At 42.2% G+C, this 26,866-nt stretch overlaps 1 protein-coding gene across 2 annotated transcripts in view; it reads left to right on the forward strand.

Annotated features, from left to right (window-relative positions):
• The first annotated feature begins 4,605 nt into the window (after window positions 1-4,605).
• Window positions 4,606-26,866, forward strand: part of LOC124003373 (netrin-1) — a 111,015-nt gene continuing 88,754 nt past the window's right edge. For both annotated transcript variants that reach the window (XM_046311559.1, XM_046311560.1), the window contains exons 1-2: window positions 4,606-4,870; window positions 5,146-6,200. In XM_046311559.1, the coding sequence (XP_046167515.1) occupies window positions 5,186-6,200 (1,015 nt within the window). In that variant the 5' untranslated portion in view covers window positions 4,606-4,870; window positions 5,146-5,185. The remainder of the gene's footprint in view (window positions 4,871-5,145; window positions 6,201-26,866) is intronic.

Here is a 26,866-nt window from a genome sequence, read left to right on the forward strand (position 1 = left end):
CGGTCTAATAATAAAGATGGTTCTTCTATTTGCGGTTCAACCAGTGAAGGTCACTATTGGACAGATGCCATCATGCCAATGAGATAGACTAGACCCCACAAAGTACAGTAGCCAGGCCAGTCAGCCAACCTTCAACAAGAGTGGTGAAACACTGCCACCTCCTGTTATGAAGTCATTAGACTACAGCAGTGGTGAGGACATAGATGTGGGTTATCGCGAAACTTCCTTAGTTCTTTGACTACCGCACAGAACATCAAAGGGTGCCAGGTTAATATTGGTCTATGTTGGATACACAGTACTACATTGTCTCAACGTTTTAAGTCGGACTTGTTTTGCAGGTCACGGTGGGTGCATTTTTGTTGTTGATGATTTGGGGACAAAAAATGTACCAAGTTCCATCCTGTTCCCAAAAGATGGCGCTCTTTCCACAGCCTCGGGATATCAACGTGTACAGGTGCTTGACAAGCGATGCAGAACATCAACTTCCCACTCCATAGCCATCTGAAGAAAGAAATGGAATAAACCATTTAAAAATCAAGTGGTCCTTCTGTAGCTCAGTTGGTAGAGCATGGCGCTTGTAACGCCAGGGTAGTGGGTTCGATCCCCGGGACCACCCATACGTAGAATGTATGCACACATGACTGTAAGTCGCTTTGGATAAAAGCGTCTGCTAAATGGCATATATTATTATTATTATAAATGCTGCTGACATTATTGTACTGGCAACCTAGTTATACGTTCCTGACAGCCACTCTAGGTGTTAGCAAATATCCAACGCGTACCAAACAAACCACTTTCCAGACGCGATCTTTGGTTGAATCTTTTGCCCATTTGTTAGCAGCAAAGCAAAGATAAAAACACTGAAATAATCACATGAAGGCCTATTACCATAGGCAAAATCATAGTTCCAAGGTGTAAACAGTGACATGTATGCTCTCCATACCTGTTCATTTCCACTTCCTGGTCACCTGCGTGCCTACACACATGTGACCCATGACCCAAGATATAGAGCCCCACAGTGAAGGTGTCATAATACCCAATAAACCTAGCAGTCAAACAGGGAAATGGTTCCAATCGTTTTTCCACCATTCATTTTTTCCGTAGGGAATTTTAGAAACACTTAAAATAAGGGCTGGGTTTCGTGTAGGCTAATCATGGCATGACGTTTTGATTGCCATGTAAATGTCTCTTGGACAAGGTAACTTTTATCAATATAGTCGGCTCTATTTACTCTCAGATTTAAAAATATTATTTCGCATCAAAGTAGACTACAAATCCCTGGAAGCTCCTGCACATCATCTCTCGCTACAACCTCATCTTATTGCATTTGTATTATTCTGTATGTAAATCCGAGACACTCCATTTATACACCCACCCATCCACCCCGACCAACCACCCTACGTTCGTTTTGCCTTAAGTAACCATCTGTCTTATGTAACCACAGCGAACGTAACATATCATACTAATTTCAGTATCCCAGACCTACATTTACTATGTTACATCTCGTCTATGAGACCAGGCTGCTAGCTGGCGCCTTTGCTAACAGGTAGTGTGTAAATGTAAAACTTACACAAGACACTTCCCAAAATTGTCAATTTAAAGAAATGTAGCCAATGTATTCATTCATAAATTTAGCTATCATTAGACAGTTAATCCAGAGATTCTTACCTTTGCCTCGATTCGGCAGTCTTTTCCAGATCAATATGGCATTTGTAGTTCTTTAAGATAGCCACATTAGCAGCTAATTGGCATTTCATTTTGTGGGTAAATACAGGCGAATATATTGATAAAAGTCACCTTGTCGTAGAGAGATTTACACTGTTATCAAAACGTCATGTCAGGGTAAGCCTCCACGAAAGACCACCCTTATTTTAAGTGTTTCTAAATTCCCCTATGGGAAAAATGAATGGTGGAAAAGAGTGGTTTGAACTGGTATAAAACCAAGGTTTGTGATTTACTTCCACCTGCAGTTGTGGAATGTTTGCTCACAAGTATAATTCATTGGCTGATCCCTCCCGATGACCAGGATGGAATAATGTGATCCTTCCTTAACCCATAGGAAGTCCCACCAAGATGACTACTCCAAAATGGTGAATGTTCTTAATGGCGCTGCCCCTGCTAAAACAGGATTTTGGGCCCTAAAGTCCACTATTTATCTCTATGGCCAAGTCAGAGATGGAAGAGAAAGAGAAACATTTCATAGGTTCCTTTTTTCTGGTTCATATACAGTCAATGAACTATGTCGACCAGACCCAGCTATCGCATTGGTGCTTATGGGAGAGCCACCCAGATACTCCAAAGATTTTGCATAATTTTAGCCAGTAGTTTTGAAAGTAGTGCTCAGCAGCCAAAACGTGTCCCGGAAAACATGTACTACGTCATCCATTTCATATGATATTTTGCGAATTCCAATTTGTATAATTTGTTACGAATTTGTTAGTTTAAGATCCCTGACTGCATCTTTAAGTATACCGGAAATGTGACATTATTTTCCAATGGTTAACAGGCTTTATGGATATCTTAATTTACCCACCATCTTAGAGCCTAGTGTAAAAAAATCTGTAAAATATATGCAAACTATAGACAACACAAAAACAATTTTAGTTGGCCAAAATGGCTCCTAGATTTATAACAGATGTATCAAGCTCTCAAAACACAACTTATAACAGATCATTTTTGTTGATTTTAACACACTCTTCTGGCAACTTACACTTTAGGACCTATTTGAAGTCCTTCCCCACCGATCTCGACAAAGCCACAAAGTTGGAAGCACAAAATCGTCTAGAATGTCATTGTATGCTGTAGCTGTAGTGGTTAGAGCATTGGGCCAGTAACTGAAAGGTTGCTAGATTGAATCCTTGAGCTGACAAGGTAAAAATATGCCGTTGAACAAGGCAGTTAACCCACTGTTCCTAGGCTGTCATTGTAAATAAGAATTTGTTCTTAACTGACTTGCCTAGTTTATAAAATGTAAACTTTTATTAAGGGGCCTAGCCCGAACCATGAAAACAGCCCCAGACCATTATTCCTCCTCCACCAAACGTTACAGTTGGCACAATACATTTGGGCAGATAGCATTCTCCTGGCATCTGCCAAACCCAGATTTGTCTGTCAGACTGCCAGATGGTGAAGCGTGATTCATCACTCCAGAGAACGAGTTTCCACTGCTCCAGAGTCCAAAGGAAGCAAGCTTTACACCACTCCAGCCGACGCTTGGTTATCTTAGGCTTGTGTGAAGCTGCTTGGCCATGGAAACCGATTTCTTGAAGCACCAGATGTGTCATGCCTGCTTCTACTGCCACTCTCTGGTGCTCAAGGGCACCAGGCTGCCCTTCATTACGCACACCTGTCACCATCATTACGTGCATCAGCGCTCATTGGACTCACCTGGACTCCTTCACGATGTTGATTGCCCCCTCTATATCTGTCTGTTCCTCAGTTTTGTACCCCGTGTCAGCATTATTGTCGTAATGTCACACTGTTCTGGTTTTGATTGATGTCCATTTTCCATTAAATGTTCACTCCCTGTACTTGCTTCTCGTCTACAGCGTTATTATGCTGACGTTGCCTTCAGAGGCTGTTTGGAACTCGGTAGTGAGTGTTATAACGCAGGAAAGATCATTTTTACTTGCTATGCGTTTTAGTACTCTGCGGTCCCATTCTGTGAGTTTGTTGTCCTACCACTTCACGGCTGAGACGTTGTTGCTCCTAGAGGTTTCTACTTCACAATAACAGTACTTACAGTTGACCTGGGCAGCTCTAACAGGGCAGACATTTGAGAAACTGACTTGTAGGAAAGCTCTTCAGTAAGACCATTCTACTGCCAATGTTTGTCTATGGAGATTGCATGGCGGTGTGCTCGATTGTATACACCTGTCAGCAAGGGGTGTGGCTGAAATAACCGAATCCACTCATTACAAGTGGTGTCCACATACTTTTGTATATATAGTGTATTATAGGCGTTTTGGCTCCATGTTATAGCCAATGAATAGGATATGGAAGCATTACCAGAGATACAATATGCATGGTATTCACTTCATTTTTTTCTTCAAAAATGGTCAAGTCAGAAATATCGAAAAAGGCATATTATATAGTGCAGTTAGGTCTACTGAATGGGGGGAAAAACATGAGTCATGCGTAAAATATGATTAATAACTCTTAATTAACTGGGTCACAATCTAAATCATGAAATACAAATGCACCATAATACCCCGGAAGTAACAATAACAATAGTAGTAGTAATAATAATAATAAATACATACAAAATATATATATATATATTAAGCTAATAAAAGGCTAATGTGACAAAGTCAATATTCATGATGAAATATAAACTGCCGTTTCGATTAGCAATATGAAAACTACGACTATATGGAAGCCTTGGATTATGTTATCTACGTGATAATAATAATGATAAACTTGATCATTAGTTTGTTGTTCCTTCGTTTGGCACTTAATTAGCCGTATCTATCTTGTTATCGATAAACTACCAGTGGATGTCGTTGTTCACTCTTTTTTACGCGGGAGTGTCACTCCTCAAGATGACCTCAAGCTCTGCAGACGCTCCAATCGTCCTTCACTTTCTCCACAGTCAGTGCGGCAGACAGAGATAGAGGGATAGAGGAAGGGAGTGAGTGAATGAGAAAGACGGGCACACAGGGAGTGAAACAGACAGAGCGAGAGTTGCGGCTCTTACATCTAGACGCGTGTAGATATTTTGCTCCCGGAGATTCCAAATAAAACAAACAAGAACACAAAAGATCGCGCTTGTGACAGGAAAGGCACCCGACAGAGATATTTGTATGACTTTTCTGCCTAGCTGAATTATTATTCCGAGGAATAGTGTCATATGTGGAGATTTCTTAACCTTGTAAGCCCATTTATTTAACTTAATAGGTGCATTATGAAAGGCTAATGTTTTAAATCGATACATTTCTCCTGACAGTGTGTTCACACTGTCAAATGATATTTTCTGTAGGCTTATCATGTGATGTAATCAATATGAAAATATTATTCGATCTATGTGCATGGTAAATTCAATTATCTATTGAGGTGTTGCTTTTCTATTTTAATTAATAGCTTTACATCTGCCGTGCTCTTTTGGACATCTTGCAAAAGTGTCTTATTTATTATCTCTCTTTTCAGGGAACGGCTGGCGTTTTTCAGCGCACGAACAAGGAATACGATGCTAAGGATTTTGGATCCCGTGGTCACTGTCGTGACCATTTCCTTTGTGGTCGAGGGGGTGCTCGGTGGCTACGGGATGAGCATGTTCGCCGCGCAAACATCTCCCCCGGACCCTTGCTACGACGAGAACGGTAACCCGAGGAGATGCATCCCCGATTTTGTGAACTCCGCTTTCGGAAAGGAAGTCCGCACTTCCAGCACCTGTGGTAAAACCCCCGGTAGGTACTGCTTGGTAACAGAGAAGGGCGACGAGAGAAATAGGAACTGCCATACGTGCGATGCCTCGGACCCCAAAAAGTATCACCCACCGGCATATCTAACGGATCTCAACAACCCCCATAATCTCACATGTTGGCAATCGGAAAATTACATCCAATACCCTCAAAACGTCACCATAACACTGTCACTGGGCAAGAAATTCGAAGTCACCTACGTAAGCCTGCAGTTCTGCTCACCTCGACCCGAATCTATGGCTATCTTCAAGTCTATGGACTATGGCAAATCTTGGGTACCTTTCCAATACTATTCGACCCAATGCAGAAAAATGTACACCAAACCGAGCAAGGCCACCATTACCAAACAAAACGAACAAGAGGCGATATGCACAGACTCCCACACGGACATGCACCCTCTATCCGGCGGTCTCATTGCCTTCAGCACTCTGGACGGCAGACCGTCGGCGCACGACTTCGACAACTCGCCGGTGCTCCAGGACTGGGTCACCGCCACCGATATCAAGGTGACGTTCAGCCGATTGCACACTTTCGGTGATGAGAACGAGGATGACTCGGAGCTTGCCCGGGACTCTTATTTCTATGCGGTGTCCGATCTGCAGGTTGGCGGTCGATGCAAATGCAATGGCCACGCTTCGCGGTGCGTAAAAGACAGGGATGGAAACCTTGTTTGTGAGTGCAAACATCATACCGCGGGACCGGAGTGCGACAGGTGCAAGCCTTTTCATTATGATCGGCCGTGGCAACGCGCAACAGCTAGAGAAGCCAACGAATGTGTCGGTAAGTCAAAACTTTATAATTGTCTCCAAAAACCATCCACATGATCTTTAAGGACTGCAGAAGTTTCTTCTCCACACAATGCCTGTATCACAAGCAAAAATACATTTGGCATAAATGTTATTATTGGGTGTCTCTGGTTTGTACAGTCATGAGAGATTTGTCTGTTTTTAAATTTGGTAATGTTGGTATTGGTTGGTTGAGTTAATTGCTAAGGTCAGTTCTGATGAAAAACAAAGATTCAGACATGCCTTTTATTCTCTCTGGATGAAAGTTGTCGAAATACTATTGAAAATTAAAAATGGGATTATAGCACATCATATTACGCACCAACAAGTACACACACACAAGTTTTACAAAACCTTTTACAAAAGGTTTCCAACTCCAAGGCTCGTGGAAAAATTGCCTATCCTTTGTTGTAGTTTATATAGTTGTGGAAAACAATTTAAAATCCTCATTAGTATTAAAATGTTATTATAATAATATAATAATTATTATTATTATTATTATTTAGTCTCGAAATAATTTTTTATAGTTGTAAGCATTTTATTACACTATGTCAATTTTAGTCTGATCAGCCCACGCTGTATTAATAGTACATGCCTTCATTAAAACACGATACTGATGTGATTTGAAAATGTAGGCTATAAAAAACAAGTCTGTACGGTTGTTAAAGAAGTCTGAATTAAGGATAAATCACCGTTCGGCCCACCACAAAATGCACTTTTTTAAATGAAATTATGCCGCGCGTCCATGCACATAAAAATTCACATGCAAATGCCTTCTCAATTTGAAAACCTAAAAGCCCATTACCGCCATAGATCAAATGGAGGTTTACAACAACCACCCACTTCAGAAAGACCGCCGCATCACAATGTCTAATCATTCACCGCGTTGAAATGTTTCTCATGGGGAAAATTGATGTACAGTTCCAACTTTATGGCTGCAATAAAGCGACGCACCGTCATTTATTTAAAGAGCATTTAAACTGCACCACCACAGTACTTGAACACAGACTTCTCTGCCCATTTAATTATCGTCTGAATCAAAGTTAATTATAGGTCTAAATTACGTTAATTTATGTATCATAAAACTGTTGTAAAAAAAGTATATTTAAAAAAAGAAGCATTATTTCATCCCGAAACTATTATGATTGTGATTATTATTATTGTTGTTGTTATTATATCAAATTAAATTGCCATTTTTTAAAACATTACAATATGAATTTGCCTACCTTGGAAACAATCTGCAAAATGTTCATCCCCCTATTAAGCCTAATACTCAAATATATGTGATAATATTAGGCACTCATTATTAATTACACCCATAACCCGTTATCGTTACTATTGTAATCATTCTAAATATGATTAAGAGGCTACTTATTAGTATCCATATGATCCGCTTTGCATTATGGGCTGGTCTTCAACTATATCATCGGACATCGTTTATTCGTGTGAACACTTTCGGCCTACAAAGAAGAAAAGTAATCGGAGTAGATATGGAATCATATCCTCAATGAACCGGCCCATTTAGATTCATGCTTCCCCGTCTGCCCCCATGAAGACTAATAAAGCACATAGAGGAAGTTATCACATCGCGCCTTTCATTGAACTCACTGCACACGCTATTTCCAACAGCGAGGCTACATCGGCTGCTATAGAGACAGGGACAATGCCGCAGCAGGATCAACGATGTGGTAGTTGCTTTTTATTGTCAGACATACCTAAGACCCACTTAAAGATAATATGTATTCATGCTTAGAGGAGGAGAGAGACGGCACGCATGAGCTTGGTGAGAATGTGAGTGCTACTGGTTTAGATAAAGGAGAATGAATTCTTGGACAAGTGTCGTCTGATATTGACTTGGCTGTGTGTTGACTGTCTAGCAAATATTGCATACGATTTTATCATGAGGAGCGAAGAGAATTGATTCCTTGTGAAATATCCCACCCCTTATAAGCCAAGTAACTGCCCGATGCATGCTTGCTTTCAAGGTTAATAACATGAGAGGTAGGCCTAGTGGGGGGTGGTTCTCTAACCGTAGTACCCATCAACCGCGTTGCTGCATAATGTGTGTGTCAGTACTCTATGTCAAACTCTGCAAATGTGCAGTATTTCATTGGCATTGTATACCCAACATCTCGAATAATAGTTCAAGACTCAGAGCATGCAAAGGCATCTCGTAGGGCATTCACTGTGGATACAAATAGGCCTGTGTGTCTCAAGAGACAATGCTGATGGAAAAGATGTCCACGATGAGGAAGGTGGATGAACCTCCACTTCTCCCTGTAACCCACTCTAGATTGGATTTGCGATTTTTAAATATCGCCCTACAGTGAATGGTGAGAGGAGGCTCCTCATTCCACCCCATATTGTTTGCATCAGAGAGCCCCTACAGTCAAATGAACGGACTCAAACTCCCTTTTGTCTCGGTAGTTCTATTTCACAGTGGTTGGGGGAAAGTGGTGCGGTGTTGTTTGACAGTCATCCGTGGCACATGTTGACTGTTTTGACACATGGCAGGTGTTTAAAAGGGTTTTGTTTGCTGTTTGTTTCCATTCCCACAGAGTGGTTCTCTGCGGCGGATAAACAGGCTTGAGCCTTGTGGAAATATCTACGCTTTTACTATGGTGACTGGCTACGAATACACTTTGGAGAAGGTCACCCCAGTTGTGTATAAAACTGTGAGATGTTACCTCAATTAAGAGAGCTCTGAATCTGATAATATATCACTCTCAGAGTACCCCGACCGCAGTCCTCCATATTACCGTCTACATTTCTAAGCCCTGCCATCAAATTCAAGATTTATACTAGTTGGCCATCTATGAGAAACACAGAGTGATAATGATTAACTGAAGTTGACCAAATAGGTGAAACACAGAGTGACAAATGAATACAAATGAATAAGTGATTGTCAGTGGCGGTTTCTGTGAAGGGGAAAGGAAGGCTGTGCCTCCCTCCTTGGGTCGACAGGGCTCCCATCCTGGAGAAGCAAACATACTTGTTTAGACACAACCACGCCGTTATAGGAATGAAGAATGAATTGTTCCCCCCTATCCCCAGTATCCTTGACACTTTATTTTTACCGGAACAGCATGTGTGTCTGCTGTGTCTCGCAAGGGGCCACAAAGGAACATCACTCACTGTATCCATCATGCTGTGTCTGCAAGCACACACACACACACACACACACACACACACACACACACACACACACACACACACACACACACACACACACACACACACACACACACACACACACACACACACACACACACACACACACACACACACACACACACACACACACACACACACACACACACACACACACACACCCCTGTAGCAACACATTCCTCTGGGCTGTTTGTGCTATGGGGCGCCTGCTCCGTGAGACAAGGCGTGCAGAGCGGTGCGGAGGGGGGCTGTGGTCGCACACTCTCTGCTAAAGCAAACACCGCCTCACCTCTCAAACAGGGAGAAGAATAGTCTGTCTGACACATCTGTGTGAAGGCAAGGTCCTAGGGTTTTTGAGAGTGTGGGGTGAGGTGGAGTTGGAGTTGGGGTAGTGTGTGCGTGTGAGCGTGTGCGTGTGTGTGTGGCATAGTGATGTTGTCTGTTACCACCTGTAAAAGCAATTAGTCACAGGAGGTTGGTGGAACCTTAAATGGGGAGGACGGGCTCATGTGAATGGCTGGAGTGGTATAAAGGGAATGGTATCAAATACATTGTTTCCATGTGTTTGATGCCATTCCATTAGCTCCATTCCAGCCTTTACTATGAGCCGTCCTCCCCTCAGCAGCCTCCTCTGCAATCAGTAATTGTAGCATAAAGTTATGGCTAGGACAGAACACTGTGTGGACTATAAGCTTCAGTAACAGAGAAGTGATGTCAGAACGAGATGTACTGTACTATACGATAAGCTTTGCTATGAGCTGCTTGGTTGGATATGCTGAAATATTGAACGCTTCCAGCACTATTTGTCAGTCAGTAAATTGAAAGATTCCGACTGTCTCTGGATCCTCTGCAGTCATAACATATTCTCAGTTACAGAGTTTATCTAGGGTAGAATTCGAAAGTGATACAGAGTTGGGACATTCAGAGTAAATGAGAAGGAAATAGCCAGGTGGGGAAAGGAAATGTCATCAAGACCAGCATCTTTTTCTATGGTGTGTGAAACACAACACAGGGATAGGTACTTCTGTTTTATTTTAGAGATAATGATAGGCACTTGTTTTTATCATGGTCCGAAGAGCCAATGGCTAAGAATAAGAAATACCGTACAGCCTATTAGCCTGTCAGGATCTCTCTCTGGATGATAATCTATCTATCTATCTATCTATCTATCTATCTATCTATCTATCTATCTATCTATCTATCTATCTATCTATCTATCTATCTATCTATCTATCTATCTATCTATCTATCTATCTATCTATCTATCTATCTATCTATCTATCTATCTATCTATCTATCTATCTATCTATCTATCTATCTATCTATCTATCTATCTATCTATCTATCTATCTATCTATCTATCTATCTATCTAAAGGCCTAGGCATTCCACTACAAATAGCTTTGCATTTGTGGAGTGATTTGAATGCAGTTGGTCTTGCAAAAACAAAACCCATTGAAACAGGTTGCATGTCATCTTCGCTCTTTGATGTGCACCTTGCCGATTAGTTCGTCTGAGTCTTACGGTAAAGGACCTTCATGCACTTCTGAGTGCACTTCCAGGTCCATCTGGGATATGGATTCTCACAGGCCACGCGGGAGACCGTCTTTGTAATCTAACGCAATGAGTTTAGGAATGGAGGCATGGAGGAGGAAGAATCATGGCTTCAATGTCAATTCAGGTGTGACCAGTCTCGGCCTGACAGACATGGCTGGATGGATAGACTGTCTCATCACAACTCTCTCATCATGCCGAATTCGGCGTCAGCAAGGATGCTCAGCTACCTGTAACAAAGCATGCAACTGTCTCAATTTAATCAACTAGATTCTCTTCCTCTTGTTTTAGAACTCTATCAACTCAGAGTGACACTACAGCATCTGAAGGAGAATGAAGGAGACGCCCATTCAGCTAATCGCGATGAGGAAAATGAGTTAGACGCCTAAGATGTTCACTTTAGGAGGAACGTTTTTCAGATACAGAAAATTAAATTCAAGACTGTTCCACTGCATTAGCTTCAGGTTCCATAGCATGAATGTGTTGAGAAAAGGGCTCTTGAATAATTCAGAGAGATTAAGAAGAATGCTTGGAGGCATGCAGAATGAAGGATACTACTGCAGCACAGAGAAAAGTAAAGAGATTGACGGAGACTACAATAGAGACTATAAATGTGAGAGAGACAGGGAGGCTATAGAGAAAGAGAGATGGAAACAGAAAGAGAAAGGGACAGGAGAGTGACCTATCCAGGGGCTTTTGGGGACAGGAGAGACTTTTTTGATGAAACAGGCTTTATCTTTCCTTGAGAACCACTTCACGGTAGCTTTTCTACTTGTTCATTAAGTGGGTGGAGGGGGCCGGGGCAGGGGAGGTGGCGGGGCAGGGGAGGGGGGCGGGGCAGGGTTTGGGGAGGGCCCTTCCCTTAGATCTAGAACTTTGTTGGCACAGAGATAGTATATCAGTGACTTGGCACAGACATCGCCTCAAGCCCATCCACATCTCCATGGATTCCCCACCCACACCCCACATATTTTCCCGTAGATAACTTCATTTATCCAGCCTCAAACCTCAACATCATCTGGCTGATTTGAGCAGACCTGCCGTTTGTCTCGCCTGATTACGTCAAATAAATACGCTCCCAGGCATAATTCCGAACAGTTTGATTGACATGGGGAAGATGACTGTGGTGCTGGATTGACATTGAGATTTGGCACCCCTTCAGATAATTGGGCTTAAATCTCTAACCACTTGCTTAGAGGAAACAGTGTTTTGCTGAGATGTCTTTTTGATAGAATCTTCCCAAGTTCCATTGAAGGAAGACAGATCAACAATGGCATGATATGTCAGTAATTAAAATGTTCTCACCTGAAATAACTAATTCAGGTTTTTGGAAATGAAGAATGGGGAACTACAATAAAGACAATAATTTGAGAATGTCGGTTAGATTGTCAAGATGTAATACACTAGTATTTACGTTCATTTGGTCTCCTGCAGATAAGATTCAATAAAAAAATAAGGCAACTCTTCACAAGAAAGTATACTGTATTGTGTTGTCAATTCACACCTTTCATTTCATGTAGGAGCTCCTACAACTGAACACAACAGCAATATTTATTAACAATGATACCATGATGAGGCATGATGACCGAGCTGTGGTCTGGTTAGTGTTTGAGCTGCTACCAAAGGACCGCCATTCCTTTATGAACCGCCGTATCCTTCATCTTCAAAGGGCGACCGCCGCCCGCCAAACGCATCAACCATCCTGACACTCACTGCTGTACAACGCCTGGCAAACAAAAGGAGTGAGAAAAAGAGGTGTGAAAAGAGTGTCGGATTAGTTTGCACTTTGCACCGTGGCGTATCCCCCCCCCCCCCCACCGAAGAATCCCAATACCAGAGCCGGTAGGTCAAATGGGTGAATGGCCTCCCTCACGCAATGAGGACCTCCTTCCTACAAGTGTTATCACTATTTTACGACTTGTTTTTTTAAACCACTGCATAACAAGTTATTCAGAGTCTGGAGTTGGATGCACTCCTACTTTTGGTTAACTGTGCTCTACGCAGCCTTGCACCTTGGTCAGCCACTGTTTAAGTTTAGCCATATGCATGCACTCACATACGGGCATGCATGTCTGCAACATCACACACACCCACAGAGCCAATCAAACTCACAGATACATAACTGTGACCGTAACCTTGATTCTGGGCTCACTGAAACCAGCCACAGAAGCAGACAGCCAAAAGCAGTCAGCCAAAACAGACAGTCAATCAGATAACTGTCAACCGTAAAACCTCCTCCACAGTGAGAAGCCACGTGTTAGGTTTCTGAGGAGGCCCAGACCCCCTGCCTGCGTCTGTGCTGGCCAGGGGCCACCAAGGATTCTGTTGCATTGGCGGCAGGGACGGGAAAAGAGGGGTGGGCCAGGCCTGTTTCCAGCAGGGTTACCAGGACCATCGCAGCGGGGCCTCAGCAAATTCAACCTGATGGCTGGCAGGGCTGCAGTATAGGCCCATCTGTACCTTGTTTAAACCTAGTAGTGTGTTACCATCCACCTCTTCTCTGAACTCTGCTGGGCGCCACACGTAACTAGTGGGAGAATGTGTTGAAATATGACGTTACTGGCTCTGTGCAAAATGCTGCTGCAGTGGTGGCCTGAGTTAATGTGTGTGCCAGTGAGAGAGAGGGGGGAGGCTAAACGAAGGGTGATCGTTTTGTTTTGTTTTTGAATTCTCCTGTAAAGGGGGTTGATATCAAATCAAATGTTATTGGTCACGTGCACTTATTTAGCAGATGTTATTGCGGGTGTAGCAAAATGCTTGTGTTCCTAGCTCCAACAGTGCAGTAATGTCTAACAATTCACAACAATACACTCAAATCTAAAGTAAAAGCATGGAGTTAAGAAATATATACATGTTAGAACGAGCAATGTCGGAGTGGCATTGACTAAAATACAGTAGAATAGAGTATACACATATGAAATATGAGTAAAGCAGTATGTAAACATTATTAAAATGACTAGTGATCCATTATTAAAGTGACCTGTGATTCCATGTCTATGTATATTGGGCAGCAGCCTCTAAGGTCCAGGGTTGAGTAACCGGCTGGTAGCCGGCCAGTGATGGCTATTTAACGGTCTGATGGCCTGGGGAAAAAAAGCTGTTTTTCAGTCTCTCGGTCCCAGCTTTGATGCACCTATACTGACCTCTCCTTCTGGGTGGTAGTGGGGTGAACAGGCCGTGGCTTGGGTGGTTGATGTCCTTGATGATCTTTTTCGCCTTCTGGTGACATCGGATGCTGTCGGTGTACTGGAGGATAGGCAGTGTGTCCCCGGTGATGCGTTGGGCAGACCGCACCACCCTTTGGAGGTTGAAGAGACGCTGTTGCGCCTTCATCCCCACACTGTCTGTGTGGGTGGACCATTTCAGATCGTCGGTGATGTGTACACCGAGGAACTTGAAGCTTTTCATCTTCTCTACTGCGGTCCCGACGATGTGGATAGGGGTGTGCTCTCTCTGCTATTTCCTGAGGTCCACGATCAGCTCCTTCATTTTGATGACGTTGAGGGAGGGGTCATTTTTCTGGCACGGCTCCTCCAGGGCCCTCACCTCCTCCCTGTAGGCTGTCTCGTCATTGTTGGTAATCAGGCTTAAAACTGTTGTGTCGTCTGCAAACTTGATGATTGAGTTGGAGGCGTGCGTGGCCACACAGTCATGGGTGAACAGGGAGTACAGGAGGGGGCTAAGCACACACCCTTGTGGGGCCCCTGTGTTGAGGATCAGCGAATTGGAGGTGTTGTTTTCTACCTTCACCACCTGGGGGCGGCCCATCAGGAAGTCCAGGACCCAGTTCCACAGGGCGGGGTTCAGAACCAGGGCCCCAGGCTTAATGATGAGCTTGGAGGGTACTATGGTGTTGAAGGCTGAGCTATAGTCAATGAACAGCATTCTTACATAGGTATTCCTCTTGTCCAGATGGGATAGGGCAGTGTGCTGTTTCGATGGCGATTGCATCATCTGTGGATCTATTGGGCAGTATGCAAATAGAAGTGGGTCTAGTGTATCAGGTAAGGCAGAGATTATATGATCCTTAACTAGCCTCTCAAAGCACTTCATGATGACAAAAGTGAGTGCTACAGGGAGATAGTAGTTTATTTTGCTTTCTTGGGTGGACATCTTGAAGCAAGTGGGGACAGCAGACTGGGATAGAGAGAGATTGAATATGTCCGTAAACACTTCAGCCAGCTGGCCTGCGCATGCTCTGAGGATGTGGCTAGGGATCCCGTCTGGGCCAACAGCCTTGCGATGGTTAACATGTTTAAATTTCTTACTCACATCGGCCACAGAGAACGAGAGCCCACAGTCCTTGGGAGCGGGCCACATCGGTGTCACTGTGTTATCCTCAAAGCGGGCGAAGAAGGTGTTTAGCTTGTCCGGGAGCAAGATGTCGGTGTCCGTGACATGGATGGTTTTCCCTTTGTAATCCGTGATTGTCTGTAGACCCTGCCACATACTTCAAATCAAACTTATTTATATAGCCCTTCGTACATCAGCTGATATCTCAAAGTGCTGTACAGAAACCCAGCCTAAAACCCCAAACAGCAAGCAATGCAGGTGTTGAAGCACGTTGGCTAAGAAAAACTCCCTAGAAAGGCCAAAACCTAGGAAGAAACCTAGAGAGGAACCAGGCTATGAGGGGTGGCCAGTGCTCTTCTGGCTGTGCCGGGTGGAGATTATAACAGAACATGGCCAAGATGTTCAAATGTTCATAAATGACCAGCATGGTCAAATAATAGGTCTGGGACAGGTAGCACGTCTAGTGAAAAGGTCAGGATTCCATAGCCGCAGGCATAACAGTTGAAACTGGAGCAGCAGCACAGCCAGGTGAACTGGGGACAGCAAGGAGTCATCATGCCAGGTAGTCCTGAGACATGGTCCTAGGGCTCAGGTCCTCCGAGAGAGAGAAAGAAAGAGAGAAAGAGAGAATTAGAGAGAGCATACTTAAATTCACACAGGACACCGGATAAGACAGGAGAAGTACTCCAGATATAACAACATACCCTAGCCCCGCAACACATAAACTACTGCAGCCTAAATACTGGAGGCCCCATCTGATGATACCCCCAGACAGGGCCAAACAGGAAGGATATAACCCCACCCACTTTGCCAAAGCACAGCTCCCACACCACTACAGGGATATTTTCAACCACTAACTTACCATCCTGAGACAAGGCCGAGTATAGCCCACAAAGATCTCTGTCAACCCAGACAGGAAGATCAATCCACTCAAGTTACACACCCCTCCTAGGGACGGCATGAAAGAGCACCAGTAAGTCAGTGACTCAGCCCCTATAATAGGGTTAGAGGCAGAGAATCCCAGTGGAAAGAGAGGAACCGGCCAGGCAGAGACAGCAAGGGGGTTCGTTGCTCCAGAGACTTTCCGTTCACCTTCACACTCCTGGGCCAGACTACACTCAATCATATGACCCACTGAAGAGATGAGTCTTCAGTAAAGACTTAAAGGTTGAGACCGAGTTTGCGTCTCTCACATGGGTAGGCAGACCATTACAAACTGCCTCCAGCTGTTTGCTTAGAAATTCTAGGGTCAATTAGGAGGCCTGCGTCTTGTGACCGTAGCATACGTGTAGGTATGTACTGCAGGACCAAATCAGAGATATAGGTAGGAGCAAGCCCATGTAATGGTTTGTTAGCAGTAAAACCTTGAAATCAGCCCTTGCCTTGACAGGAAGCCAGTGTAGGGGGGCTAGAACTGGAGTAATATGATCAATTGTTTTGGTTCTAGTCAGGATTCTAGCATCCACTTCCTTATGTCTGAAACACAGGCTTCTAGCAAGGGCTATTTTGGTGCTTCACCATGTTTCATTGAAATGTACAGCTGTGTGTCATCCGCATAGCAGTGAAAGTTAACATTATATTTTCGAATGACATCCCCAAGAGGTAAAATATATAGTGAAAACAATAGTGGTCCTAAAACTGAACCTTGAGGAACACCAAAATGTACAATTGATTTGTCAGAGGACAAACCATTCACAGAGACAAACTGATATCTTTCCGACAGATAAGATATAAACCAGGCCAGAACTTGTCCATGTAGACCAATTTGGGTTTCCAATCTCTCCAAAAGAATGTGGTGATCGATGGTATCAAAAGCAGCACTAAGGTCTAGGAGCACGAGGACAGATGCAGAGCCTCGTCTGATGCCATTAAAAGGTCATTTACCACCTTCACAAGTGCAGTCTCAGTGCTATGATGGGGTCTAAAAGCAGACTGAAGCACTTCGTATACATTGTTTGTCTTCAGGAAGGTAGAAAATTTTGGAGAGGAATGGAAGATTCGATATAGGCCAAAAGTTTTTTATATTTTCTGGGTCAAGGTTTGGCTTTTTCAAGAGAGGCTTTATTACTGCCACTTTTAGTGAGTTTGGTACACATCCGGTGGATAGAGAGCCGTTTATTATGTTCAACATAGGAGGGCCAAGCACAGGAAGCAGCTCTTTCAGTAGTTTATTTGGAATAGGGGCCAGTATGCAGCTTGAAGGTTTAGAGGCCGTGATTATTTTCATCATTGTGTCAAGCGAAATAGTACTAAAACATTTGAGTGTCTCTCTTGATCCTAGGTCCTGGCAGAGTTGTGCAGACTCAGGACAACTGAGCTTTGAAGGAATACGCAGATTTAAAGAAGCTCTAATTTGCTTTCTAATAATCATGATCTTTTCCTCAAAGAAGACATACTTCTCGTGTCTGAGCCGTTGAATTGCGACTCCACTATGTCTCTGTACTGACGTTTTGCCTGTTTGATTGCCTTACATAGGGAATAAGTACACTATTTGTATTCAACCATATTCCCAGTCACCTTGCCATGGTTAAATGTGATGGTTTGTGCTTTCAGTTTTGAGTGAATGCTGCCATCTATCCCACGGTTTATGATTTGTGTAGGTTTTAATAGTCACAGTGGGAACAACATCCGCTATACACTTCCTGATAAACTCAGTCACAGTATTAGTGTATACGTCGATGTTATTCAGCATGGATTCCGTCTGGTCACACCAGCGTTGAATAGACCTTAGCACGGTACTTCCTGTTTGAGATTCTGCCTATAGGAAGGGATGAGCAAAATGGAGTCATGATCTGATTTGCTGAAGGGAGGGCAGGGGAGGGCCTTGTAGGCATCCTGGAAATGTACCGTGTTGATCCAACTTTGGTAGCGTTTTCCTCAAATTATATAGATTGTAATGGGGGTTGATATAAATGGTTAACTTCTTATGGCTGCAGGGGCAGTATTGAGTATCTTGGATGAAAGGTGCCCAAAGTCAACGGCCTGCTCCTCAGTCCCAGTTGCTAATATATGCATATTATTTGTAGTATTGAATGGAAAACACTCGGAAGTTTCTAAAACTGTTTGAATGATGTCTGTGAGTATAACAGAACTCATATGGCAGGCAAAAACCTGAGAAGAAATCCAAACAGGAAGTGGGAAATCTGAGGTTGGTCGATTTTCAACCCAGCCCCTATTGAATACACAGTGGGGTATGGATAAAGTTGCACTTCCTAGGGCTTCCACTAGATGTCAACCATCTTTAGAAACTTAAATGAGGCTTCTACTGTGTTGTGTAGCCGGATGGGAGCGCATTTCACATGATAGCGACCTGCACTCCATGGCTTCTCTACAGACATAGGAATTCTCCGGTTGGAACTTTATTGAAGATTTATGATAACAACATCCTAAAGATTGATTCTATACTTAGTTTGACAAGTTTCTTTGACCTGTAATATAACTTTTTGTAGTTTTCGTCCAACGTTCGGATGGACCTGCACGAGCGTTAGGATTTGTGTACTAAACACGCTAACAAAAGTAGCTACTTGGTCATAAATAATGGACATTATCGAACAAATCAAGCATTTATTGTGGAACTAGGATTCCTGGGAGTGCATTCTGATGAAGATCGTCAAAGGTAAGGGAATATTTATAATGTGATTTCTGATTTCTGTTGACTCCAACATGGCGGATAATTTTATATATTTTCTGAGCGCCGTCTCAGATTATTGCATGGTTTGCTTTGTATGTAAAGTTTTTTTTAAATCTGACATAGCGGTTGCATTAAGGAGAGGTATATCTATATTTCCATGTCTAACAATTATATTTATTGACATTTATAATAAGTATTTCTGTAAAATGATGTGGCTCTCCGCAATATCACCGGACGCGCCAATGTATACTGAGATTTCTTTATATAAATATGAACTTTATCAAACAAAACATACATGTATTGTGTAACATGAAGTCCTATGAGTGTCATCTGATGAAGATCATCAAAGGTTAGTGATTAATTCTATCTCTATTTGTGCTTTTTGTGACTCCTCTTTGGCTGGAAAAATGGCTGAATTTTTCTGTGAGTTGGTGGTCACGTAACATAATCGTTTATGGTGCTTTCGCTGTAAAGCCTATTTGAAATCAGACACTGGTGGGATTAACAAAAAAATTACATTTAAAACAGTATAACATACATGCATGTTTGAGGAATTTTAATTATGAGATTTCTGTTGTTTTGAATTTGGCGCCTTACACTTTCACTGGCTGTTGTCATATCATCCCGTTAACAGGATTGCAGCCCTAAACAGTTTTAAGGGGGTTTATATAAATTGTAAAGGGGGTTGATATAGATTATAAAGGGGATTGATATAGATTGTAAAGGGGGTTGATAAAAATTGTAAAGGGGGTTGATATAGATATCTTAAAGGGGTTGATATAGATTTTAAAGGGGTTGATATATATTGTAAAGGGGTTGATATAAATTGTAAAGGGGTTGATATAGATCGTAAATGGTGTTGATAAAAATTGTAAAGGGGGTTGATATAGATTGTAAAGGGGTTTATATAAATTGTAAAGGGGTTGATATAGATTGTAAAGGGGGATTATATAAATTTTAAAGGTGGTTGATATAGATTTTAAAGGGGTTGATATATATTGTAAAGGGGGTTGATATAAATTGTAAAGGGGTTTATATAGATTGTAAAGGGGGTTTATATAAATTGTAAAGGGGTTGATATAGATTGTAAAGGGGGTTTATATAAATTGTAAAGGGGTTTATATAGATTGTAAAGGGGGTTTATATAAATTGTAAAGGGGTTGATATAGATTGTAAAGGGGGTTTATATAAATTGTAAAGGGGTTGATATAGATTGTAAAGGGGGTTTATATAAATTGTAAAGGGGTTGATATAGATTGTAAAGGGGGTTTATATAAATTGTAAAGGGGTTGATATAGATTGTAAAGGGGGATTATATAAATTTTAAAGGGGGTTGATATAGATTTTAAAGGGGGTTGATATAGATTTTAAAGGGGGTTGATATATATTGTAAAGGGGGTTGATATAAATTGTAAAGGGGTTGATATAGATTGTAAAGGGGGTTTATATAAATTGTAAAGGGGATGATATAGATTGTAAAGGGGGTTTATATAAATTGTAAAGGGGTTGATATAGATTGCTTTGAGTTTGAGGCATCTTTTGATCATCGTAGTCTTTAGACAAAATTAATTCTGTGGCCTGTGACAGTTTCAGTATCAGTCCCAGATGAGTTACAGTAATCCATTAAATCAGTTTGACAGTTATCTCATATCAACAGTCTACCAGGACAGTGTTCGCACAGAACGATGCTGTGAGAGTCAGCACTTTCATGTTTTTTTTAGCATGTAAGGGATTCCATACTGTACCGCGTCAATCACTTTGGCAATAAGATCATCATTGCATTTTACATTGGTAGCAAAGACAGACACATTGAAACTTGATGGCTTGATGGTCTCTTGGACCTTTAGAGAACCCATACTTCACTGTATTGTAACGACCACATTTACAGCTGTCCAGGACCTTGGAATGCATGGACTGTGCATAAAAAATACATAGTCAAAATATCCCCAAAGACAGGGACCCCCCTGGGGCATCTTCCCCCAGCAAGGTCAACACACGAGCAGGTCAATCTGCGCTAGTCAGAGCCCCCTAGGTTGGATCTCTCTGTCTCTTTCTCGCTCTTTATTTGACAACAAGATGAGGAACTATCTGTTTTTGACGATTCACACAGAGACAATTCTGGTTAATTTCCCAAAGACTGAGCTCATATGAACTGCTAATAACTCACTCAAGAAACCTAGTGAAACCTATTAAGAGTTATATTCTATTGTTATCTTGACGAACTGAAAATCCTGAAGCCATGAAAGTCTACTTTGACCAGACGTCTTTTTAAAAGGGGAGTTTGGAGCAGGTTAGCAGGTGAACGGGCTGTTCAAGACGCAATTTCACTTTGACGGAATTCCAGCTTTACCCAGATAACAGATGTTGACAGGGTATTTTGAATGGAAACACTTTGTATATGGAGGAGAATGTCCAATGAGGAGAATAGACGCTGGGACTGGTAACACAGAAAACAATCATTGGAGCGGGAGGGTGTGTGTGTGTTTCTGTGAGTGAAAACAGGGACAATAAAGTCAGTAAATTAAAGAGAGAGAGAAGGGGAGAAAGGAAGAGAGAAGGGCATTGGCTACTGATAGCATGTGCAACAGAAAACAGGCTCCTAGCACTCTCTACATCAGACACTATGATTACTGAATGGGCAATCTATACCATCTCTTGTGGAAAGACATTGCTGCTGCAATTACATTCCAGAACCTTTGGAAACGTTTACGCCATAACACTAAGGGCTTGTGGGATGATTGACAGGGTAGCAAAATTGCATTCAGAAATGTTACAGTCTAAGCTTTTTGAGGAATTTCAGGCTTCCTCGGGCAAAGCCTCCATTTTGGGGGCTTTTGTTTTGTTTTGCTGGTTAGGGTTAAATGCATAATGCAACACAGATACCGCTGATGGTATGTGTGTGTGTGTGTGTGTGTGTGTGTGTGTGTGTGTGTGTGTGTGTGTGTGTGTGTGTGTGTGTGTGTGTGTGTGTGTGTGTGTGTGTGTGTGTGTGTGTGTGTGTGTGTGTGTGTGTGTGTGTGTGTGTGTGTGTGTGTGTGTGTGTGTGTGTGTGTGTGTGTGTGTGTGTGTGTGTGTAACTTGCTTGAGTAGACGTTTCTGCTCTGACTCTCCTAGAGACTGAACCTTGACCCTGTTTAGAGAGGTGGTTTGGTGGGAAGCGATATTGTTGTGTAGAAGGAGAATATTGCATCACCGCCTTGGCTCTGTGTTTGCTTCCACTCATCGGTTGACGTTTGTCGTCTGTCCCTCTGGTTTATCGCATGGTCCGCCATCACCGTGTGTGATGTCATCACCTTTCGGCCTACAGAACGGGTTGGCGGTTGGTTCGGCATGGGACACGTGTTTCCGCTCTGATCATTCGGGTGCGTTGTAACTGCACCATCTTAATGTGAAGCAGACTCCCACACTTTCTCATTCAGCACTCTCACAACAGCTGGAGCTAATTGGGTCGGAGGATGACGGGACTTTGCGTTCACCAGCAAGGCCTTCTCTTCTCTTCTGTTTTCTTCTGTTTTCTTCTCTTCTCTTCTGTTTTCTTCTGTTTTCTTCTGTTTTCTTCTGTTTTCTTCTCTTCTCTTCTGTTTTCTTCTGTTTTCTTCTGTTTTCTTCTCTTCTCTTCTGTTTTCTTCTGTTTTCTTCTGTTTTCTTCTCTTCTCTTCTGTTTTCTTCTCTTCTCTTCTGTTTTCTTCTCTTCTCTTCTGTTTTCTTCTCTTCTCTTCTGTTTTCTTCTGTTTTCTTCTGTTTTCTTCTCTTCTCTTCTGTTTTCTACTCTTCTCTTCTGTTTTCTACTCTTCTCTTCTGTTTTCTTCTCTTCTCTTCTGTTTTCTTCTGTTCTCTTCTGTTTTCTTCTCTTCTCTTCTGTTTTCTTCTCTTCTCTTCTTTTTCTTCTCTTTTCTCTTCTGTTTTCTTCTCTTCTCTTCTGTTTTCTTCTCTTCTCTTCTGTTTTCTTCTCTTCTCTTCTGTTTTCTTCTCTTCTCTTCTGTTTTCTTCTCTTCTCTTCTGTTTTCTACTCTTCTCTTCTGTTTTCTTCTCTTCTCTTCTGTTTTCTTCTCTTCTCTTCTGTTTTCTTCTCTTCTCTTCTGTTTTCTTCTCTTCTCTTCTGTTTTCTACTCTTCTCTTCTGTTTTCTACTCTTCTCTTCTGTTTTCTACTCTTCTCTTCTGTTTTCTACTCTTCTCTTCTGTTTTCTTCTCTTCTCTTCTCTTCTGTTTTTTTCTGCTTTCTTCTCTTCTCTTCTGTTTTCGTCTCTCTCCCTATTGACTCAACACTAAGTGAGTCTAAGTGAGTATGTCATACGCTGCAGGCCTAGACGAGGTTGGGGTCCTGGTGAAAGTGAGGCGAAGAGAAAACCGAACGGCGCTCCCCTCCGTTCTATTGGCAAATATCCGGTCACTCGATAATAAGGTGGATGAGCTTCATTCGAGAGTCGCTTATCAGAGAGACTTGAAAAGCTGCAGTATTACATGTCTTACTGAAACGTGGCTGGATGATGACGCTGTGCACGTAGTACTCAGTGGATTCTCTATGCAGTGGCAGGATCGTCCAGCGGCGTCGGGGGAAGTCGAAAGGAAGTGGATTGTGTGTTTGTTCATTCAATAACAACTGCTGTGCTGGCTCAAGTGTGAAGGAAATGTCAAGCTTTTGTTCACCTGATATAGAATACCTCATTGTAAGCTGCAGACCCTTTAATCTACCAAGAGAGTTCTCAAACGTAATTAACACGGCTGTCTGTATCCCTCCCCAAGCCAACACTACTCTGGCACTCAACGAACTGTATGGGGCCATAAACAAACCAGAAACCGCTGGTTTACCCAGAGGCAGCGTTTTTGGTGGGCGCAGACTTTAACACGGGGAGACTTAAAACCTTCCTACTTCACTTCTACCGACACATCTCCTGCACCACTAGGGGGCACTTCAATATACACGCTGGGCTAATGGCTAGAGCTACCGCTTTCAAGGAACGGGACGTGAACATGGACGCATACAAGAAAGCCCGCTACGACCTCCGGTGAGACATCAAACATGCAAAAGGCCAATATAGGAGGAAGGTGGAATCCTAATACACCAGCTCCGATACCTGTCGAATGTGGCAGGGCTTGCAGATGATAATGGATTACAAAGGCAAACCCAACCATGAGTTGCCCAGCGATGCAGAACTCCCCAACTAGCTAAAAAAAAATCATTTTTTTCTCGCTTCGATTAATATAACACTGTGCCTTGCATGAAAGCCCCTGTTTTTACAGATGACTGTGTGATCTCGATCTCCGTTGCCGAGGTGAGCAAAACGTTTAAACGGGTTAACGGGATCACAAGGCCGCCGGGCCAGACAGGGCGTGTTCTCAAAGCATGCGCAGGTGTCCTCACAGACGTTTGCCGTCTATACTAGTCCCAGTCTGTAATCCCAACATCTGCTTAGTCCCCTCCTGTATTCCCAGTTCAAAAACAACTGCGTGGCCACACACGACACCATTGTCCTTGTTCCCAAGAGCTCCAAGGTAACCTTTCTAAATGGCTATCGCCCTGTAAGACTAAGAATGCTAAATAGTCAACTAATGGTACCCAAACTATTTGCACAGACTCTATTTTGCACTGACCCTATGTATACTCACTAGACTTTATAAACCACATACAGACTCATTCACACACACACACACACACACACACACACACACACACACACACACACACACACACACACACACACACACACACACACACACACACACACACACACACACACACACACACACACACACACACACACACACACACACACACACACACACACACACACACACACACACACACACACACACACACACACACACACACACACACACACACACACACAGGATGACACAACACAAACACACATGCATACACATTACACACTCACTCACACACACACTTTTACACTCATCATTTGCTGCTGCCACTCTGTTCTTTGTTGTACTCTTGTTGTTTTCTATCCTGATGCCTGGTCACTTTACCCTGTCTTCATGTACATATCTACCTCATATACCTTATTATTATCTATCCTGATGCCTGGGTACTTTACCCTGCCTTCATGTACATATCTACCTCATATACCTTATTATTATCTATCCTGATGCCTGGTCACTTTACCCTGTCTTCATGTACATATCTACCTCATATACCTTATTATTATCTATCCTGATGCCTGGTCACTTTACCCTGTCTTCATGTACATATCTACCTCATATACCTTATTATTATCTATCCTGATGCCTGGTCACTTTACCCTGTCTTCATGTACATATCTATCTCAATTACCTTATTATTATCTATCCTGATGCCTGGTCACTTTACCCTGTCTTCATGTACATATCTATCTCAATTACCTTATTATTATCTATCCTGATGCCTGGTCACTTTACCCTGCCTTCATGTACATATCTATCACAATTACCTTATTATTATCTATCCTGATGCCTGGTCACTTTACCCTGCCTTCATGTACATATCTATCTCAATTACCTTATTATTATCTATCCTGATGCCTGGGTACTTTACCCTGCCTTCATGTACATATCTATCTCAATTACCTTATTATTATCTATCCTGATGCCTGGTCACTTTACCCTGCCTTCATGTACATATCTATCTCAATTACCTTATTATTATCTATCCTGATGCCTGGTCACTTTACCCTGCCTTCATGTACATATCTACCTCATATACCTTATTATTATCTATCCTGATGCCTGGTCACTTTACCCTGCCTTCATGTACATATCTATCTCAATTACCTTATTATTATCTATCCTGATGCCTGGTCACTTTACCCTGTCTTCATGTACATATCTATCTCAATTACCTTATTATTATCTATCCTGATGCCTGGTCACTTTACCCTGCCTTCATGTACATATCTATCTCAATTACCTTATTATTATCTATCCTGATGCCTGGTCACTTTACCCTGCCTTCATGTACATATCTATCTCAATTACCTTATTATTATCTATCCTGATGCCTGGTCACTTTACCCTGCCTTCATGTACATATCTATCTCAATTACCTTATTATTATCTATCCTGATGCCTGGGTACTTTACCCTGCCTTCATGTACATATCTATCTCAATTACCTTATTATTATCTATCCTGATGCCTGGTCACTTTACCCTGCCTTCATGTACATATCTATCTCAATTACCTTATTATTATCTATCCTGATGCCTGGTCACTTTACCCTGCCTTCATGTACATATCTATCTCAATTACCTTATTATTATCTATCCTGATGCCTGGTCACTTTACCCTGTCTTCATGTACATATCTATCACAATTACCTTATTATTATCTATCCTGATGCCTGGTCACTTTACCCTGCCTTCATGTACATATCTATCTCAATTACCTTATTATTATCTATCCTGATGCCTGGGTACTTTACCCTGCCTTCATGTACATATCTATCTCAATTACCTTATTATTATCTATCCTGATGCCTGGTCACTTTACCCTGCCTTCATGTACATATCTATCTCAATTACCTTATTATTATCTATCCTGATGCCTGGTCACTTTACCCTGCCTTCATGTACATATCTATCTCAATTACCTTATTATTATCTATCCTGATGCCTGGTCACTTTACCCTGCCTTCATGTACATATCTATCACAATTACCTTATTATTATCTATCCTGATGCCTGGTCACTTTACCCTGCCTTCATGTACATATCTATCACAATTACCTTATTATTATCTATCCTGATGCCTGGTCACTTTACCCTGTCTTCATGTACATATCTATCACAATTACCTTATTATTATCTATCCTGATGCCTGGTCACTTTACCCTGCCTTCATGTACATATCTATCTCAATTACCTTATTATTATCTATCCTGATGCCTGGTCACTTTACCCTGCCTTCATGTACATATCTATCTCAATTACCTTATTATTATCTATCCTGATGCCTGGTCACTTTACCCTGCCTTCATGTACATATCTATCTCAATTACCTTATTATTATCTATCCTGA

Source organism: Oncorhynchus gorbuscha, linkage group LG18, assembly GCF_021184085.1.
Source record: "Oncorhynchus gorbuscha isolate QuinsamMale2020 ecotype Even-year linkage group LG18, OgorEven_v1.0, whole genome shotgun sequence".
Lineage (NCBI taxonomy): Eukaryota > Metazoa > Chordata > Actinopteri > Salmoniformes > Salmonidae > Oncorhynchus > Oncorhynchus gorbuscha.